Raw genomic sequence first — 20,889 nt, 5'->3', positions numbered from 1 at the left:
GAGAGAGGCTAGTGGAGGCGTCATCTGGTGGCTGAAACCATCACCAGGCCCCGTGAGTCTGAGGAGGGCATCCACAAGTTCAGGCGTGGACACACCTGCTTTAGGATTTTAAGATGAGCAGGGGGAAAGGAATAGGCGAGGAGGAGACAGAGGAATGAGGAAAGTGAGTAGAGGATTATATGACCTGAAATGTATTGTGCAAGTTGGCCTAGGATTTACTTAGAGCCTATGCTGCTCAAGCTCTACGGCTGGCCTTGACGTGAAGGACTCGATGGGCTAAAGAAAAGGGGAATCATAGTCTAATTAAATTCAGCGCCACATGAGTATTTGATGTGAGATTGTGGTACTTGAACGTGGACGTGCAAAGGACCATTGATCACAGAATGCAGAGTTGTAGCTGGGACCTTAGTCTTGACAAATCAGATACCTCTGGGGTGCAGAACTGGGCAATAAGTCCAGAGACTCAAGGTCAGGGTTACCCTTGGGGCCAGCCATGCCACAGTGGTGTGGGTGGAGGTTCTGAGGCGTTGGAGTCAGATAGACCTGCGTTCAAATCTAAGCTCCACCGCTTATCAGCTCGGTGACCCTGGACAAGTTACTTTCCTTCTCAGAGTTTCCTATTTTCAGTTGTAAATGGGGATAAAAAGAGCAGCATCACACGGGGATTGTGAGGGAGTTTTTGTACCAAGTGTCTGGCACAGAGGAGGTATTCAGCCAATGGTAGCTGTTCTTTTCTGAGGGCCATGAACATCACCTGCAAGATGTCTGGGCTCCGAATTTCCCACCACCCCAGTGCTAAGAGTCTGTATGGAACATGTGCCCCTCGGGTCCCTTAACACCTCCCAGCTGCTGAGGTGGAGACAGGCTGTGAGCACACCCAGGCCTCTCCTGCCACCCAGCTGCTCTCTTCTGAGCCCCGGGGCACTCCCGTGACCCTCCGTGATGGGGCCACAGAGCAGTCTTCCCCGCTGTCCTCACTGGGTGGCCAATGTCCTTCTGAGCCAGTGCTTTCTTTAAAGTGAAAGAGAAGACCCCTGCTGGCACTGCCAGGCACAGTGATGCCCCTCGGGCCTGGTCCGCCCCAGGCTCTTGCTGAAGCCCAGCGCCCATAGCACAGGACGCCTTTTCCAGCACTCACACTGACTTTGTTGTTCCTGTGTTTTTTGTTTTTTTGTTGTTGTTCTTTTTTTTTTTTTTAATCCGCAGCTGTGGTGTGATTTTGACAAGTCGATACCCTTGAAGAACCTGACTTTCAATTCCTCAGCTGTGTTTACAGATATCTGCTCCTACCCAGAGGTATTTATTCACAAGCCCCCTGGGCAAGACCTGGGCCTAGACATCTCCACCAGCTCAACCAAGCAGGACTGGGGAAGGGCCTCCAAGGGCACCGGAGGCCTGTTTCCTTCTTCTGCCTCTTCCTCCTTTGTACTTCTGCTTCTCTGCCTTCCCTTCTCTCCTTGTCTCCTCTGCTGTCCCCTTTCTCTTCCTGCTCCCTCTCCGCCTCTTTCCTATTGCTGCCCTTTCCCCATGCCTCCCTTCCTCTTCCTTCTCCTCCATGTCTTCCCTCTTCACCTTTCCCTCTACTCATTTCTCTCTTCCCCTCTGTCTCCTCCTCCCCTATTCATTTCCACCGACTCATCTTAAGATCCTAAAGCAGAGGTGCCCAGTCATTAATAGAAGACAGAGCACGGAGTTACTGCTCAAAGGGTGTTTGCTGTATTGGAAAAGGAAAGCTGGAAAGATGGATGGAAGGAAGGAAGGGAGGGAGATAGAAGGAAAGGAGCAGAGAAGGTAGGGAAGGAAGGAAGGAAGGAAGGAAGGAAGGAAGGAAGGAAGGAAGGAAGGAAGGAAGGAAGGAAGGAAGGGAGGGAGGGAGGAAGGAATGGAGGAAAGGAGGAAGGAAGGGAGGGAGAGAGGAAGAAGGAGCTAGTGACTCACAAAAGCAGAACACAACTAAGCTTAAATAAAAGTGGTGTAGACAGTACATGGCGGTGTAGACAGGGTCAGGAGGTGTCCCGACATCACCCCCACCATCGTAATATAAGTCTGACCCTCTCTTGGTGACAGAGCCACTGGTCTGGTCCTGGGTATCAGGATCAACCTACGGGGCCGGGCAAAGGACAAGCTTAGGCTCCACTAGTCATAGCCTAGACCTTTACACATTAGGACAGAAGTCCTGGGCCAAAAGGGAGGATAGCTAGGGGTCCCAGCAGACCCCAGCCAACGCCATACTCTGAGGACACTAAGTGGACTCTTGTTCTCTAAGACTCTCTCCACCATGTGGGTGGAGGAAAGGCTCTCTGTGCCTCACCTAGGCCCCAGAATGCGTGTGAGAAATGTCTGCAAAGAAGAGAAAGCCTCGCCCCGCTCCCCAGGTGCAGAGCATCTATCTACTTGATATGCAGAACATCATTGAGTCAAGATGTCTGGGGTAGAGGCTGTGACCACCTCCACTTTATAGATAATGAAACGGAAGCTTAGAAAGTACCTTGCTCGGTGCCAGTCCTGCCTGACTCCCATTCTTCCTCACTCCTTTCCGTCCTTCCTTCTTTTCATCCTCCTCTTCCTATCTCAGTTATCAAGACTCGCTACTGCAATGCAAACCATGTCTGGCATATCCTGAGCCCATACATCTGAACTCAGGCTCAATCCCTAGGGAAGAACTAGGCTCATGTTAAGGAAGTTCAGGGCTGCACAGGACAGACCACGTGCTCTGGGACTCCCTCCACCAAGTAATGAGTGAGTTCTGAGGTCATGGACTCCTTGGGACACCAACACCCCAAGAATGTGGAGGACTTGAGGGACCCAAGAGGCAGTGAGTTGGCCAAGAGTCGGATATTCAGAGCTAGGCAGAAGCTGGATTTCACTCTTCACTTGCTAGCAGCGGAATCTTGAATCAATTCTTATTCTCTCTGAACCTCAGCTTCCTTGTCTGTACAGCGGGAAAAATAATAGCTTCTTCACGTGGCTATTGTGGAGTTAAGGAACAGCACGTTCTCATGGCGACTACCTAGAGGAGCTAGCAAATGCTGCATTTCTAACATGACGTCTGACATGAGTGGATGTTCATGAACTATTTAATCTGGGCTTCCGTGTCATTCTTGACCAGCAGTTGGGGAGGGGGGGACCTTTTCTCTGTCAAGGGCCATATGGATATTATAACATCATTTGCAAGCCATACAAAATTATGAACTTAAAAATCTTGCTCTATCTGGTTAAACATTTAATTAACTCAATCCTAATGCCTTGGCAGGGCCAGACCACACGATTTTGTGGGCCTTACACGGTCCTTGGGCCAGACGTTGCTCACCCTTGTTCTAAACCAACACTACATACTCTGGGCCCCAAACCTGAACTCCCAAACTCAGGACCACAGCACTCATGGTGCGTAGGCTTTTGGATCACATAGCTTCATCTCTGTGCCTCAGTTTCTTTATCTGTAAAGGGAGGGTGAAAGTAGTCCCTTCCTCATGGGTGGCTGTGAGGATTAAGTAAATTCATGCATGTAACATGTTTAGAGCAATGCCTGACCCAAAGGATCTGCTCATTAAATGTCAGCTGTGATTGATTTATCACCTCTAGTACAAGCTTCTGAGCCTGCACTGCCCATACATGTTTACTACAAGTGACTCACCTGTATCAGTGCTGACATATCATGTGCACTATGAAACATACTCAAAAACAAGAATGTTAAAAAGTGAGATAAAATAAACAAATCAGAGTTTCATACTGTCCTCCCACAACCAAAGAATCACCTTGTTCAGGGTCAGACTCTGCCAGCCACCTGTTTTGTAAATGAAATTTACAAATGGGCACAGCCGCACCCATTTCTTACCAATTTTCTATGGCTGCTTCTATAGGACAATGGCAGAGTTGAGTAATCACAACAGAGATGGTGTGGTCCACTAGGCCAACAATATTTACGGCCTGGCTCTTTAGAGACCATATACTGATGCCAGCTACTGATCTCTCTCTGGTGCAGGAATCCCACTGGTCAAAAAGATGGGCAGCTGGGCTGTGTCCATCCCCAGCTACTATGACGACCCAGTTTGCCCCACCACTTGCCATCCTGATGTCTGTGGCTGTGGCTCCCTACCTAAGGATTTGTCCAGCAAACTGGAAGGAATCAGACATTCAGACCTTCTAAAAGGCTTCATCTACACACCCCTTCCCACCCCTCACAAGTGTGTACCCAAGCAAATCACTTCATCTCTCTGAGCACTGTTTCCTCATCTTTGTCTCTGACCTCTGATCCCATGAGAAATGATACTCAATCCAAAGGCGTGTTATTAAACTGGATGATGTGATATAAACAAAAGAGGTTGTTACAATTATAGTGCAAAGTAGAATTTCGTTCTGAACTGTAGCTTGCCAATTACTGAAACAGAAGTGAAGATGCAGGAAATGACAGCCAAGAATGCCATGTGCCAACTGTGAGTGGAGAAGTAGCCGAGGGGGCAGCAGAGAGACACAGGTCTGCAAAGTGAATGCAAATCACATGCACAAACCCACCATGTCATTATCTCAGGCGCCTGAAGGCAGTTCTCAGGCGGTTTGATGGGAAGACCATCTTAGAATGCAGGCCCTTGATTACAGGCTCCGGCAGATCCGGATAAACAGCTAACTATATTGCGAGAGCATTCGGAGCTGTCTGTCATTTTATAGGCCCCCGGGAGTGTAATTACCTGTGTCTTCTCATCCTGGTGCTTTTCTCCCATTTCCTTTCCATGCTTTCGGGTCCCACCCAGCCTTCAACACCCCCCTTTGCCAAAAGGCATTCTCTGGAGGACCCAGTCCCTTCAGACCTCTTCCTGCCATTTCACAGACCCTCTGGCATCATCTTCGAACTCACACTCCATCCTTTCTGCAATGTATTTATCTGCCTAGAACATTCTTCCCAGCCCGTCACATTTATAAACTGCTTTGAGGACAACTGACAATATTTATAGTTATTCAAGATTACTCAAAGGACAGAGCCCACAGTGTGTGCTTAGTAATTCTTCTAAAACAAAAACAAAAAAAAACACACACACACACTAAGAAAAAACACGAAATAAGCCAGTCAGAGAAAGACAAGTATCACATGGTCTCACTCATATGTGGAATCTAATGAACAAAATAAACTGATAAACAAAATAGATCCAGAGACACAGAAGCATGGAACAGACTGTCAAATCTCAGGGGGGAGGAGGGGGTGGGTGGGTGGGAAGAGATCAACCAAAGAACTTGTATGCATATATGCATAACCTATGGACACAGACAATAGTGTAGTGAAGGCCTGGGGGCGGGGGCGGGGGGCAGCTAGAAGGGGACAATGGGGGGAAAAGGGTACATCTGTATTACTTTCAACAATAAAGATAAATTTTTTAAAAAATAAAATGCATAAAGTAGAAGGGGGGAGGTCTATTTCAAATGAAGTAGCAGAGAGATATTTTACCTTCGCACCTGAAACTACTAAAAGCAAACAAACTGGGCATCACACAGTGACCCCAGAGAAGCCGGAAGCCATGGAATGAGCCCTGTGGTCCCTGCGCTGTGTGGCTGCTATAGGCCAGCTTTCAGGCTGTGGCTCAGGCTGGGGAAACCCAGGTGGCACCTGATTTGGGAAGACAGAGCTGAGAGTCCGGGGAGGCCAAGGGGCTAGAGTTTGCAGGACAGAGGGAAGAGAGCTGCACAGAGGAGCCCAGAGATCCACAAAGGGTTCTACCAGTGCAGGTGAGGGAACCACCCGGTGCTTGGGGGAGAGCCGTCTGGAAGGATCCGTGCCTGGGGCTCCCACAGTGCTGGAAAGGGGTTGTTTTGTGTGTTTTTTCTCCCTGCCAGCCAGACTGAAAAGCCTTGTAATTCAGGGGCATTGGGTAGCATCATCAGAAGGGCCTTGCTGGGCAGTGTGCAAGAATTACCCTGAGCATCTGCCCTTGGGCCATTTTAAAAATTAAGTAAGACGAAGTGTATAAGGTCATTCATGGAGGACCAGGCACAGAATGCATACCCAATAAATATTTATTTTAATTTATTTCTATTATAATTTTAGTTCTTACTTCTTCTCCTGTCTCTGTGTCCCCATCACACAAGCTCCCATTGCTGCCAGAACATTTTCCACAGTGAAGTACCGTTGGCATTTCCGTGCCTGCTTCACTTATTAGGCCTGGCTACCTCTTAGCTTTGAATTCACAGAACCTACCACCATGCCTTGACTACAGCATGCACTCCATAAATACTCACTGCATTTAAAATTTTTAATAACGTTTTGCTTAAGGGCATGATCATTTTGATGACTTTTGACCTAGTAAGTGATGCATAACTGGCATTGGCAAAGCCATGGGCAACCCTTTACATGATGCAGGTAACAAGGACCCTCGGATCTACTCCTCTTTCCTCCATTTGGGAAAATGGAAGATCTTGGGAGTTTCTCTGGATGGAGAAAACACACTTGAGAATGAACTTCTCACCTGCTCACTTCACTCGCAGCTTCCTGCACAAACGTATCAAAATGAGTTCCCTGCAAACCTGGCCAGGGAAGACCTTAGAGAAGTGAAGAAAGCTTACTCACTCCATCTGAGATGAGGACATCACTGGATTGGTTGGGAAAGGAAGAGACGAGGATAAAGGACGCCCCAAACCCTGGGCTTCTTGAGAGTAGGGACAGTCGTTCATTTCTGAGTCCACCCCGTGCACCCTAAAGGCAGAGGCCTTCCCCCCCATTGGGAACTCAGTCAGGGTGCTGTCCACATTGTTTTATATCAACATTTCTGACAAGTATACATGAATGAGTCAGTCTGCTTTAAGAAGTCAATAAACATGTGTTCAGTAGTTTCTCAGGGAATTTCTGGAAATTCTTACCTATCTCCTTGGCTCATACAGAAATAGCCTCTCCATGTAGTAGGAGGGAAAAGACAAGTTGTTATAAAGAGCCAAGTATAGCAAGACAGGAATGGACTTTAGAAATGGCCAAGCCCAGTGTACTTGCCAGAGTCACCTTTACAAGGACAGGTCGTATCGAGGTGTTCGTGTGTCACTTTCTAGCTAAGAGAAGTTAAACAATTTACTTAAGCTCTGTGAGCCTCCGTTTCTTCACCTGCAAAGTGGAAATTATGATTCTCATCTTGACTGATGTTATTTTGAAAATTATAGGAGAAAGTGGGTACAAAGAGCAAAGTACTACCACCAAGTGGGTCTTTGATGACACAGGTCTGGTTCTTTTCCCCACTGAATAGTCAGAATCTAAACCAACCATCCCAAATGCGATATCGGGATACTTCTGTCAGAGAAATAGACTGAGGAGCTTCCTACAGAAGCTGAAATCGGCTGGGCAGACTAATAGATGGCAGTCCCTGGAATCATCCAGCCATTGAGTGGCTCTAAACTGGCCATCTGAACAGCCATTTCTAATACAGGTGACGGATGTTACGCTGGGCTAGAAAAGGTGCTGTGCAGGAATGAGGCCGTATCCAGAAGCACCTGGAGATGTGCAGGAAAGCTTCTCTGAGAGGACACTGAGTTTGTCAGAGGAGTTCGGCTCGGTCGCCTGGATGAAATTTGAGCGACAGCATACAGGGAGTACAAAGCACTGAGGCTTGGGAGAGCAGGCGAACAGCTGGTCGGCAGTGGCTGGGCCACACATCGGGATTCGGAAAGTGCAAGGGCATCCGCTGTATGAGGCCTGGAGAGCTTTGCTGTCCAGAAAGGAGAAGAGACTTGGAAGGAATGGGGAGCAATAAAGGGGCTTCAAGTTAAGGAGTGACATGATCCGGTCTGCGCTTTAGAAACACTGGGTAGAATGACAGTCTGCATTCAGGGGGACTGGGGGCAGGTAGCAGGCAAAGCTGCCAGAACACTGTTCCAAAACTGTAGGTGAGAACTAAACAGAAGCAGGTGGGAGGAGAAAGCTGGCTGGATGCGAGATCCAGGGAGGAAGTGGTTTCTAACTTAGGATGACCTGGCTGTGGAATGTGGGGAAAAGGAAGGCACAAAGATGAGATCAAGGTTTCTGGCTTAAGGGATGGTGTGTAAAGTCCCCCCCAAAACAGAGTCTTGGGAAGGTGGTAATGAAATGATGAGTTCAATGTGGAGCTGCTGAACTGAGGATGGCTGAGACCTCCAAATGGAGACGCTCAGCAAACATCTGTACAAGGAGACCTACTGGCATCCGTGAGTGGGAGAGTGAACCCCCACCGTCCCACTGAGCCTGACCACCTACATTTTCTGCTTCCAGTACTTTGTCTTCACGGGCGTGTTGGCCATGGTGACCTGTGCGGTTTTCCTCCGACTCAACTCTGTCCTGAAGCTGGCCGTGCTGCTCATTATGATCGCCATCTACGCCCTGCTGACCGAGACCATCTACTCAGGTCTCTTCCTGCGCTATGACGACCTGAACCACAGTGGAGAGTAAGTGCCCGCCATTGCATGTTCAGAAAGTGCCCAGCTTCCTGTGGGAACTAGAGCCACTGGGAAAATGATGGAGGTGGAGTTAGGGAAACCTGGAGACCTTTTGAAGATCAGTGTATTTCTCAGCTGAGCGGCTCTCTAGCTTACAAGTCTAGGCAAAATCTCTAGTTTTCAGTTTCATCATTTATATTAATTACAGATTAATTACTGAGTTAAAGTTTGGATTGAATCACAGCTCAAGTCTCCTCTTAACCTAATAATTTACGACTCCTTCACCTTTAACAGATCCCACACTTGTAGGATCTGATTATAATTTGACTGTAGCAATGTTAATAATAGTGGACATTGTTCACTTAATGGACCCCCAAAATATTAACTATTGTTTTCTCTGGATGGTAGGCTTAAGGACAATTTTTATTGTTTTATTTGTGAATTTTTATCCGCTTCCAAATTCACAACTGGCATAAATATTTCTATAATGAGTAAACACTCAAATTAAATACTAATTTTTATGAGACATCTGATATGATGTCTCTAAAGATTGTTATTGCCCTGAAAATGACATTATCCCACATGTGTTTTCACTTATGTTCTTTTCTATTAACATAGGGATGTGGTAGTAGTAATTCAATTATTTTATTAATACAAATAAATTAGTTCAAAATGTTCTTAGTTTTAATCTCTACCATCTAATATCAAGCCAAGTATTATAATTTTGTATGATTTCAGCCTATAACCATAGAAGCTACAAAAATATTTTTCTTCTGAATTCAAATCACAATTCTTTCTGGATGTCCCTTGACCTGGCTGACTTACTATGCATCTTCTGCAGTCTCTACTCAGGCCATATTTTTTCCATCTGAAGGACATCAGAAAGACTCAAAGACCATGCACAATTTCCTTTTACTTTTCCTCTGAATTTGACCTAGTCATCACTGCTTTCAGAATGATTCAAGAGGTATTTATGTTTCCTCTTGAAAGCACGTTTTAAGTGATAAATTCTTCGGCTTAAAAAAAGCATCTGCATCACAAAGAAAAGGATATTAGAAGTGGCAGCAGAGCAGGAGTTTGGGATGCATTTAGGGGGAGCTGAACACATGGCATTTCCCATTCAAACTAAGCCGGGTGAACCAGTGAGTTTTTAAAGCACCACTACCCGGAGCAAGATCATGAGCTGGGAGCTTCATGGGGTGGAGAGAGGGAGGGAGACATGGGCCATACACCATGCCCAGCACATCACCAAGATTTGCTCATTTACTCCTCCAGTTACGCAGGTAAATGCTATCAGAGTCTTTCACAATGGGCAGTGAACTGAAGCTCAGAGGTATAGAGTGTCTTGTCCAAGGTCAAACAACTGGTCATTAACGGAGCTGAGATTGGAACCTGCATGAGTACAAAGCTCATGTCATCAGTTATTTTTTCAGGAGTCCTCAAACTTCAGGGGCCAAAGAATTAAGTGACATGGAGAAAAGAGTGGTACTAAAATATCCCTATTGCTCCCCCCAAAATAAGCACTGTAGTGACTATGAGTGAAGAAATAAATGAATGAATGAATGAATCCTAGTCCTAAAATGCTGGATGATAATATGGGGCTCACAGTCCAACCCTCTTCACTTCAGCACTGGTGGTAGTGAACAGCTCCAGTAGATCTTAGCACTTTCTCCTGCTCACTGACTATGGCCTCAAACTTGACATGTGACATTTACTTCTCACCCTAACTCTAGAGCAGCCATGGGCAAACTACGGCCCGCGGGCCGGATCCGGCCCATTTGAAATGAATAAAACTAAAAAAAAAAAAAAAAAAAAAAAAAAAGACCGTACCCTTTTATGTAATGATGTTTACTTTGAATTTATATTAGTTCACACAAACACTCCATCCATGCTTTTGTTCTGGCCCTCCGGTCCAGTTTAAGAACCCATTGTGGCCCTCGAGTCAAAAAGTTTGCCCACCCCTGCTCTAGAGGCTTGTCAACGGCCAGCTAAGCAAGATATATGTCCCATACCTATAAAGCCCATCTCACCCTGACCTCCCAAGACTTGCCATCCTTTAAGACTGAGCTTTTGAGTCCTCCTAAGCTACATTCTATTCATTCCCATGGCAACAAGGATGTATTCCTACTATGGAGTCTATCATGTTACAAAATTATTTGTCTGTTTGATTCTCTATTCTTTTTTAGTGGACTCTTTTGAGCACAAAGACAATGTGCCTTCTTCATTTCTGTATCCCAGCATGTCCCTGGCATGCAAATGCTCAATAATTATGTGATTTGCTGGGGCTATAGAAAAGAAACACAATAATGAGTATCATCTATTATTAGCATCTGATCTCTTAAAAAGGCAGATGGAACTAGAAATTCATAAATCTGAATACCTCCCCATGAGAGAGCATATTTCCAGCCCCATATACCCGTTCCCCCTAGAGCACTGAGCTGGGCCTGGCTCTGTATAAGCCAGAGGGTCTTTTAGCATAAAGCTTGTCTAGAAGCTGCCCCCATTTCCTGAGCCCTGTGCTACTCCAGCTGGCCTCCAGCAAGAATAGAAAAGGGAAAGGTGGCATCGCCTGGGTGCAGGCACATTAATACTCACTACTCCTCCCTCTACACATTGCATCTCGTCTACCATGGCCCCACTATGTCCCTAAGCCACACCAGAGTTAAGTTATTTTGAGTGAGTTCTGAGTTTTTGTGTGCTCATGATTGGGAGGCAATAAAACAAGTGAGTGCTGTGATCTGGCTTTAGTGATAATAAATATTCTGGCAGCCATGTAAGAAAGTAGATTGTAGACAGTAACATTAGGAGGCTACTGGGAATCATGGTGGCTGGACTTAAGTGCTGGAGGAAGAGGGGGAGAGAAGTGGGAAGACTGAGGATATATTTTGGTGGAACAGTGGGCAGGATTGGGATAACGGAGTGGTGATGCCTCACTCCCAGTTTTGTTTTTGGTTTTGGCTTAAGCACCTGGGAGAATGGATGAGGGGGCACTTGTCTGAGATGGAGAAACCTGGGGGATAAAACAGGAGGTGATGGGAAGCAAGTCACAATGTCCACAGATGTAAAAAACAGCATAGGCAATCTACCTATAAATATAAAAGCCTAAGCGACCGTTACGACAGAACTACCAGAATAACCAATTGCTAAGATGCACACTGACCACCAGGGGGCAGACGCTCAATGCAGGAGCTGCCCCCTGGTAGTCAGTGCGCTCCCACAGGGGGAGTGCCGCTCAGCCAGAAGCTGGGCTCATGGCTTGTGAGCACATCTGCCAAAGCGGGAGCCTCTCCCGACTCCGGGCAGCACTACTGAGCAGCGGCAGCAGGCGAAGTGGGCCGGGATGAGCACGAGTAGCTCAGTGCTGGACCCCAATTCAGGCTCCGCCCTGGCCGCCTGCTGCCTGGCGCACTGCTACATCCCCCAAGACTGCAAGAGGGATATCCAACTGCCAGCTTAGGCCTGATCCCCCTGCCGTTCTCTGTAGAAGGCAGTCAGTCTGAACAACTCAGTGACTCAGGGAAGCACAGGGAATTCAGGGTGAGCCTGCCTCCACGCTTGACTCACCTACTCGATGGTGTTCACAGGACAGACCATGGTGGCCCAGCCCATGCACATGCAGCAGCTGCTGAAGCTCAAGCAGCAGCAGAAGACATCCAGCCACAAGCCAGCAGGCAGACATCCCCCCAAGGGGTCCCGGATTGCGAGAGGGCGTAGGCCAGACTGAGGGATCTCCTCCCGCTCCAGTGCATGAATTTTGTGCACTGGGCCTCTAATACTGTCAATACTTTAATAACTATGACGGTGCATGGTGGGTACTGGAAATATCAGGTGGGGGGGGGTCACTTTGTAGAGTATATGACTGTCTAACCACTATGCTGTACACTTAAAACTAATACAAAATAATATTGAAAAAAATCTTCTATTAAGATGACATGCCTTGAGCATTTTTATTTGGGGTTTTCTTCTTCAGCCAGCGGAAGCCTGTTGAAGGGAACTGTTCATTTCCAAAGACACCTGTGTCCACATGCAAAGCTCCACCAAACTCTCTGCCTCCTGGCCGAGGTTGTCCTGAGAAAGGCTTCATATGGTGCCGAAATGAAAGAGAGGAACATTTGGAATCAAACAAGAGATTCCCTGGCCGCCTTCTGAACTTCTTTGATGGCTGAAGGTCAGGTCAGCGTGTAAGTGTACACTGGCTGCTGGCCGTCTTCAGCTGCCCTCCAGCTGGCTCCTCTTGAGAGCCTGGAGAGCCGGTCAGCGACCAGCAGCTTGTGCCTCAGGAAGGACGGATGGAGTGTGAGAGCTGACACAATGACACATGGAACAAAGCCTTTACTGAAGGACACGGCATGAAATGGGGGTGACAACAGTGCCCAATTCAGAGAACAGATGTAAGAATTTCAGAACTGACAGAATCAAACAGTGTCCCCTTAACACAACTGATGGAAGAATCTAAGTGTGATTCCTACAGCACTGAGGACAGGGAGCAGCAAGGAGCAACCCCCCCCCCCCCCCCGCCTGCCACCTGCCTCTTAAACAGGATGACTTCTAAGAAAAGTTTTCGCGTGCATTTTTTTGTGACCAGAAAGTCTAAGGCTCTTTGAAATGTAGAAAAGGTGTCCTACAAATAGAAGATTTTTTTTCAATATTTTTTGGGATTAGTTTCAGGTGTATAGCACAATGGTTAGACAATCCGATACTCCCCACTCCCCTCCCCCCCCCACTGATATTTCCAGTACCCACCTGGCAGCACACACAGTTACTAAAGTATTATTGACTCTATTCCCTAGGCCCGTGGTCGGCAAACTGCGGCTCGCGAGCCACATGCGGCTCAAAATACCACGTGCGGGCGCACACGTACAGTACGATTGAAACTTCGTGGCCCATGCGCAGAAGTCGGTATTTTGTGGAAGAGCCACACTCAAGGGGCCAAAGAGCCGCATGTGGCTCGCGAGCCGCAGTTTGCCGACCACTGGTCTACGCTGTACTTTACATCCCCATGACTATTCTACAACTACCAATGTGTACTTCTCAATCTCTTCAGCTTTTACACTCAGTCCCCAGCCCCTCCCCCATCTGGCAGCCACCAGTCTGTCTCTGCATCTGAGAGAGACGACATCATTATACATGTGAGCGCACTGTCTGAATGCTAGACTCCACAGGCTTCCCCCAGGTGTGACCTAAGTGACCTCGTGCTCTCGGGGGCCAACAGATTTCTGAATTAGCCAAAGTGGAACCCCGCCCCCAAGCTGCCTCTATGAACTAGCGGGTGATCTTTCTTTTTATCCTGCTCCTTTCTGAGCCTCAGTTTCCTATCGCGTGTCCCTGAAGTCCCTTCATGGCTGCCATTTGCATTTCTTCTTCCAACAGAGATTTCCTGGGGACCAAGGAGGCGTCGCTGCTGCTGATGGCCATGTTCCTCCTCGCTGTGTTCTACCACGGACAGCAGGTAACCTGACCTTCTGCTCGGCCTGCCTTTGGTTGCCTGGCATCTCCCGCTGTCCTAAAGCTGGCTCTTCTTTGCAGCACATAACTAGTAGCTGCTTGCAGCAAGCTGTGATTCCCAACAAATCAATTTCTAATATAGGCCACTTCATAAAACACAAAGTTGGAGAAGATGGCAAACAATACGTCTTAAGGATAGCTCTTTCAAAGAGACCATTGTCCTTAAAACAAAACAAACAGACAAACACAGAGCTTTTGATTTCTGCTTGAGGGAAACGGCTCTCTCCCAGTTCCGTGGCCTGGATGAAATTGTGACTATCAGAGTTGTGCATGCAAACACTTGGGTGCCAGACCAGCTGAGCCGGGGTTCCAATCCCGCCTCTGCCTCTCGGCAGCTGGTGGCCTTGGGCATGTTGCTTATCTCCCTGAGTCTCAGTTTCCTCATTTCTAAAAAGGTAGGAACACCTAAGCAGGGCATTTGGAAGAATCATTTCTTTATTATTGGGCAGCGTTTTGCTCATGGCCTTACGTAACCATAGGAAGTGCTTCGTCACTGATGTGTTCCGAGTAGATAAAGCGCCTACCCGAATGATGCCACTTCCCTCTGAGCCTCTCCTCTGCCAGGGTCTGGGGGGCACTGTGCATAGCACTGTCCAGAACCCCATCCCTGGCCCCAAGGTTCCAGTCTCTCGGAGGAGAGCAGCCCCAAATAATGCCACGGGGCACGTGCCGAGTTGAGAACAGGCTGTCGGAGGGGTGAGAAGATATTCTGCATGGGAGCATCTCAGCAGGCTTCACCTGGTGTCACCTGCTATCCCCGTAGAACTTCTCCATGCAAACCGAGACCATGGACGCGGTAATGTCATCCCTGGGGGATTCCCAACCCCTGCAGAGCCACACCCTGCCGGCCCATGCTCCCCTCTGGACTCCTGTCCATCTTTCCTTGGTCTGTGCACACTTCCAAAAAAGTAACCAGAAAGCAAAATAAAACAAAACAAAACAGGAAGACGTCAGCTAAAGCAGAAATAGAAACAGATCACTGAGAAATCACCATGGGAACGGGGAGGCAACAAACCCTGAGAAGCCAGGGATGAAACAGCCCAAACCTCAAGAACCTAGAGCTGTTTGCCGTAAAGGGGGTGGTGAAGTGCAGTCACGGGGGAGGAAACAGTGATATAAGCTTGGCGAGCAAGACAAGGGGGGAAGGGTTCACAGGTACCAGTTCCTACTAAGTGCCTGGCACTTACCTCCACTTCTCATTCACTAAAGCACCGTGCCCTGCGATGGCAGTGACTGTCAGTCCCGCTTCACAGATGAAGGAAGCAAGGCTACTCAGCTAGGAAGCAAGAGAAGCAGACTTCCAGCCCAGCCTCGCCTCCCGAGCCCACCCTTCCCACATCCTCAGCTGGAGGAGAACAGAGAGGACGTGTGCATAGCAACACAATGGCGGGGGGTGGGGGTTGGGGTGCAGCCCTGCCATAAGACTCTGACTTGTTTTTCAATTTTAGCTGGTTTGATGGTGAAACAATAAGCCAAATGTCAAAGTCTAGCCATTCCCAGAATCCCTAGATTTAGCTCTCCCGGACTGGGCTGTCTGTGAGAGCTGGGTCGTGTCTGCCACGTCCCAATGGATTCTGGTTGCGGGGGACCAGTCCTGGGGCTCACATGCAAGTGGCAACCCACTGGAGGGCTATGGAGACACAATCAGGCAAGGCAATTCTACACAACACCATACGCACACTCCGCCAGCCAGGATTTATGCCGACAAGTGAAAACCCTCAGAGAGAGCAAGTTCCAAGCGGGGGGCCTCAATCTGCAATGAAAAAGACGTTCCTGTCTCCTCCGACACCTTAAGGCGTGACTGGGTGCCCTGTCGTACCCCTTCCTCAGTCCCTTTCTAACATTCCAACATTCCGATTTAATTTATTCCACTCTCCACGTGTCCTGGGCACACAGGTAACCTAAGCCCATTAGGAGTGTGTATAAATAAGAGTATAGAAGTGCAGCGAGGGTCTGAGTAAGTGACTTCGATAGTGTACTTTTTTATTTGTAAAATGTTACAAATCCCATAATCACAGCCCATAACTGCAGCAGGTACAGGCACAGGCTTGGCCAGGGCCAGATGAGATTCAAACCCCAGCTGTGTGGCTTCCAGTCCTTTACTCAACTCTGAGCCTGTTTCTCTCCTATAAAATGGGTGTGATCATAATATACAGGGTTGGTATAGTACTTAATGCGATTGTAACTTTAACATACTTATCCCAGCACTTGGCACACAGAGTACATGCTCAAAAGTCATGAGCTATGCATGGTTTGTTTTGGAAACAAGCCTCTGAGACCAACAGGGAAAGGATTGTTATCCATCTGGTCCTCAGGCAGGAGCAGAGACTCAAGTCACTCGAGGTCACAACGCCAGTAAGGAAAGCCAGACAGACACAGGCGTGTTCCCGCTCCACCCGCGTGGCGCCTGCCTGGCTGCTGGAGGAGGCTTCCCGCAGAGTGACATCGGTTCAGGTGTCACCCATTCGTAGCACCTGTCGGGCCCCGTCCTTCCGGATCAAGCCTGCCCATTCCTGGTTCTGCTACCTGCTTCCGCCGGTTCCCCTTGGTGACTCAGGCCCCCTGTGTTTGTTGACAATGCCCACTGGTGCCTGGTACGCAGCAGCCTCCCGGTGGGAGCACTGTAATGACACATCTCCGGAGAGACTGGGTGGTCATATAATAGCTGAATAGTTGGAGAATGCCATCTTACACGTACGTGAAAGCGATATGCCCAACCCTTCCTCCTCCTCCAGGCAGGAGAATGCTCTGAAGGTTGGCAGGGAGAGCAGGCATCCCACACCTCCCACCTCGGCCTCATGCACCTGCAGCCGGAGGTTTGGGCTTTGCCTCACATCTCCATTTATGGCCGAGGAAGCCACACCTGGGGGCAGGGACTACTGAGGTCATGTCTCCAGGCGCTCACTCACTTCTGGGCCTGATGCAGACAGGCAGTGGGATTGTGCGGCTTGGAGAGGAAGACTCAGTCTCAGGACCGTATATTCTTAAATCTGAGTCCCGGCAATGCCACTGGAAGAAAGGGGACCCTGAGAGACTCAAGCTCCCAGAGCTGTCATTTAATAGCTAATAGTTATCTATCAGGAGTTAGACAGCAGCTGAATGAGGTCACATATATAGAGTGTAGGGGTAAGAGCCACGGCTTGGTGTCAAACGCCCTGTAAGCTTCGGAATCTTGCAACCTAAGCTCAGTAGGTTCTGGTAATCTCCTTGCTTTCTGGTGTGAAAAGATGTTCCCGGCTTGCACATTTTCTCCCCTAGGTTTCAGCCATGTGATTTTGGTAGGAATTGGTATTTTGAAACCCAATCTGGACCCTGGGAGTGCTTATTGCTGTGGGATTCTGTCTCTCGGCCTTCACTCTGGTGGGCGGAGCTAGGAGATATACATCCATGTCATGCGCTCACAGGGCCACTCACTTCACAGGCAGGACATGTGCTCTGACTTAACCTCATCTATCTTACATCTGCACCTCCTTTTTCCCTCCCCCAAATTCCAGTTCTCAGTGACACCAACACAAACGCTCATTGGCGTTCTCCTCCGCTCGCATACAGTAGTCTAAGTGGTAATTCCACAAACACTACCAGCTGCAGTAGGATGGGTGTAAACCGTTTTAAGATTATTTTTAAAGGCTTTTTATTGATTTTTAGAGAGAGAGGAAGGCAGAGGGAAGGACAGTGAGAGAAACATTGATGTGAAAGCAAGACATCCATTGGCTGCCACTTGCACATCCCCAACTAGGAATCAAGCCCACAACTCAGACATGTGCCCTGACCGGGAATCAAACCCGGGAACTTTTCGGTGCATGGACGAACGACACCCAACCAACTGAGCAACACCGGCCAGGGCTGAAGATTTTTTTAAGCTTTCTTCATCCTCAGAGTATTTCCCTCTATGAACGTGTCATCAAATCCTTGTTAGGATAAATTTGGAATCACTCCTCTCCATGTGGTTTTACATGTAGATTCATTTGCTTAGTTATGTTTGTTTTTACAGAGATTTAAAAATCCATTCAGTTTTATACTTAAGTAAAAAATTTCCGTGATGCAAAAGTCAAGTTTGTAAAACAACATATAATATTAAAAGTTTGAATTCTATCCCTTTTCCTCCACTTTTTTCCTCCCTTCTTCATCTCATTGGTAATGATTTTTTTAGACTTCAATTTTTCAACAAATAAAATTCCCCCCAAAATATATATATATATATATATATATATATATATATATATATATATATATATATATATGGAGAGAAAGAGAGGAGAGAGAGAGAGAGAGAGAGAGAGAGAGAGAGAGAGAGAGAGGAGAGAGAGAGGAGAGAGGGAGAGAGAGAGAGAGAGAGAGAGAGAGAGAGAGAGAGAGAGATATCTAGATATCTCCCTTCCTGAGACCAATGGTGGCATACTAAACACGCATTTCTCCACCTTGGAGATAGTCCATCAAAGTATAGAGAAATAGTCTTCATTTCTTTTTATAGCTGCATACAATAGTTCATTCAACCAACAAAAGGAACACTTGGGTTGTCTCCAGCTTTTGCTATTACAAATTCTGCTGAATAGATAACCTGCTGCCTCTGTCATTTCACATTGTTGCCATCCACTGAGACTTTCAGTAAGACAAAGAAAAGAAACGAGCTGGAGTTTTTTAAGCCTTTGAATGCAAGGCACCCAACCATATATAATAGTGCGGTATACTATTCAACAGCCAAAGACTTTGAAATAATGACATCCGCCAGGCTGTGGTAAATATGTGAGGTGCTTTAGAAAGGAAGTTGTCCACTAGCCAACACCAAGGGACGCTGGGACAGGAGGGAACGAATGGGTGTGGGGACCTACCATGAGCCATGTGCTTTATCTGTAACTTCCTGTATAATTCCTATTCTAATCTTGCAAGGTCACTGGCGCTCCTCCCACTTTCAGAGATGAGGCACCTGGGATGACGTCACCAGCCCAGGTCACAGTATGTGAATTGAGACCAGGACACTACACCATACTTGTCTCACAACTAAATCCACAATCCTTTCATTGTTAGCTCATTGATTTCTTCCTTATTGCCTAGTGAATGTACTTAGTACCACTTAAAAGTACACTTCAAAATGGTTAAGATGGTAAATTATGTTATATGTACTTTATCACAATTTTTTAAATAATTTAAATGGTATAATAACAATAACGTGTATACATAGAAACATGTGTGTGTATGTATATATGCAGGTATGTGTGCATGTGTGTATATGTGTGTGTATGGCTTCTTAGCATACTGCCTACCATGTAGTCGGCACTCACAAATGCTCTTTGTACATCAAATGATTTTTCTTATCACATTATGCCTGAAGGATCACTGAGTGAAGTCCATCCGCTCCTAGTATTATTCAGACTTGGGTTGGGCTCTGGAGTGAAGCCCAAATCCTGGCTTCCCACTAACTAGTGTGTGACTTTGGCCGAGTTACTTCACCATGTTTGCTTTCATTTCCTCATAGGGTTAATCATAATGACTCCTATGAGGGCTTTTGTATGAATGAAAGGAGTGAAGACCTGTATATTGCTTAGAACAATGCCTGGAATAATACTAAGCGCCATCTAAGTGTCAGCTGGCTTGATTACTATAACTTCTCAATTGAGTCAGTAAGTCCTGATTGAACACCTGCCCTGGGCCAAGCATGTGGCTACATGGTAAGGATGTCCTGCTGAGCAGGGGAAAGGACCCTGACTGCAGAGCACCTGCAGGCCAGTAGGCGACATGGCCATTATCAGACATCACACAAACAATCGTAGTTATAGGTGCCGTAATGCCAGGAAGGGAAGGTACACAGCCCTGTGCAACGGGACATCCTCTGATCTCTTGTGTCAGGCAGAGTGCCTCCCCAAATACCCAGATGTGGCTCTGTTTTGTTCATGAAGGTTCCTGAGCAGCTTTCCCCACCTGCCACACGTGGGCCTGAAGCTGCCTGCCCACCTGTTTCCCTCTTCCTCTCCCCTGACCTGCAGCTGGAGTACACTGCCCGCCTGGACTTCCTCTGGCGGGTTCAGGCCAAGGAGGAGATCAACGAGATGAAGGAGCTGAGGGAGCACAATGAGAACATGCTCCGGAACATCCTTCCCAGCCACGTGGCCCGCCATTTCCTGGAGAAGGACCGAGACAACGAGGTGAGCCAGGCTCGTCCGGCCAGTGAGAAGGGGGGATGGTGGGTGGGGTGAGTAGGACACATGGACCCCAAGCTCGGGGAAAACCCTGCTGTCCTGTGAGCACGTGGTGGTGGAGATGATACCTGCCACTTGGTGCCAGGCCCCCGAGACTGCCCAGCACTGTGACATATACACACCGCCTCCCAGCCCCAGGTCCCCCATCGGTAAGATGGACAGAATAAGATGTCCATTGCAAGACTGAAGTGGAATTGTAAAGTTTTACATATGTGTGTGCACAGATCAGCTGCTTGTCAGTGGCTGGCAACAGCAGGTGTGGTCAGGGGAAATGCTCACTGGTTGGCTGGCTGGCTGGTTGGTTGGCTTCTTTGTTTTAATTTGTGATTGGATGGATGCCTGCAGGCATGGAGTAGGCTCTCCAATGTATCCATCTGTCTCCTGCCCCTTCTCCTGCATAAAGACATTTGGGTCTGTGACCCTGGCCTTAGGATGGAGCTGGGTGAGACCTAAGGGTCCCTATCTCATCCAAGCAGCCACGGAATGACCATGGGAAGGAGCTGAGCGAATGAATAACCCGCTGCTCGAACAGCCAGCTCTTGGTGAACCCGGGCCCTGGACAGTCTCCTGGGTGCAGGTCGAGGCACCGCCCACCCCATGGATGACGCTCTCTGGAATTAGGTTCAGGCCCGGTTTCCTCAAGGCTCCCTAAGGGCAGGAGCCCTGTGGCAAGAGCTTGGTGACGAAGCCAAGAATGCAGAGGGAATGTTGATGTGGGTCGCCATGACCTCCAGGAGAAGCGGATGAAACACTGAGCCGTCCGAGGCGAACCCAAGGAGAACGGAAAGGAGAACCGCTTTTCCATCAACAC

General features: G+C 47.9%; 1 protein-coding gene across 3 annotated transcripts in view; it reads left to right on the top strand.

Moving 5' to 3' along the window:
* The window catches only part of ADCY8 (adenylate cyclase 8), a 138,934-nt gene that overhangs the window by 105,179 nt on the left and 12,866 nt on the right, over window positions 1-20,889 (top strand). For 2 of the 3 annotated variants that reach the window (XM_059672307.1, XM_059672310.1), the window contains 4 exons: window positions 1,207-1,296; window positions 8,216-8,388; window positions 13,750-13,828; window positions 19,866-20,024. In XM_059672307.1, coding sequence (XP_059528290.1) covers window positions 1,207-1,296; window positions 8,216-8,388; window positions 13,750-13,828; window positions 19,866-20,024 — 501 coding nt within the window. The remainder of the gene's footprint in view (window positions 1-1,206; window positions 1,297-8,215; window positions 8,389-13,749; window positions 13,829-19,865; window positions 20,025-20,889) is intronic. The other variant, XM_059672309.1, reaches the window with a different exon arrangement.

The sequence above is a fragment of the Myotis daubentonii genome, chromosome 17, assembly GCF_963259705.1.
Source record: "Myotis daubentonii chromosome 17, mMyoDau2.1, whole genome shotgun sequence".
Classification (NCBI taxonomy): Eukaryota; Metazoa; Chordata; class Mammalia; order Chiroptera; family Vespertilionidae; genus Myotis; species Myotis daubentonii.
Note: the sequence above shows the minus strand (reverse complement) of the source record. Positions and strands in the feature narration are given on the sequence as shown.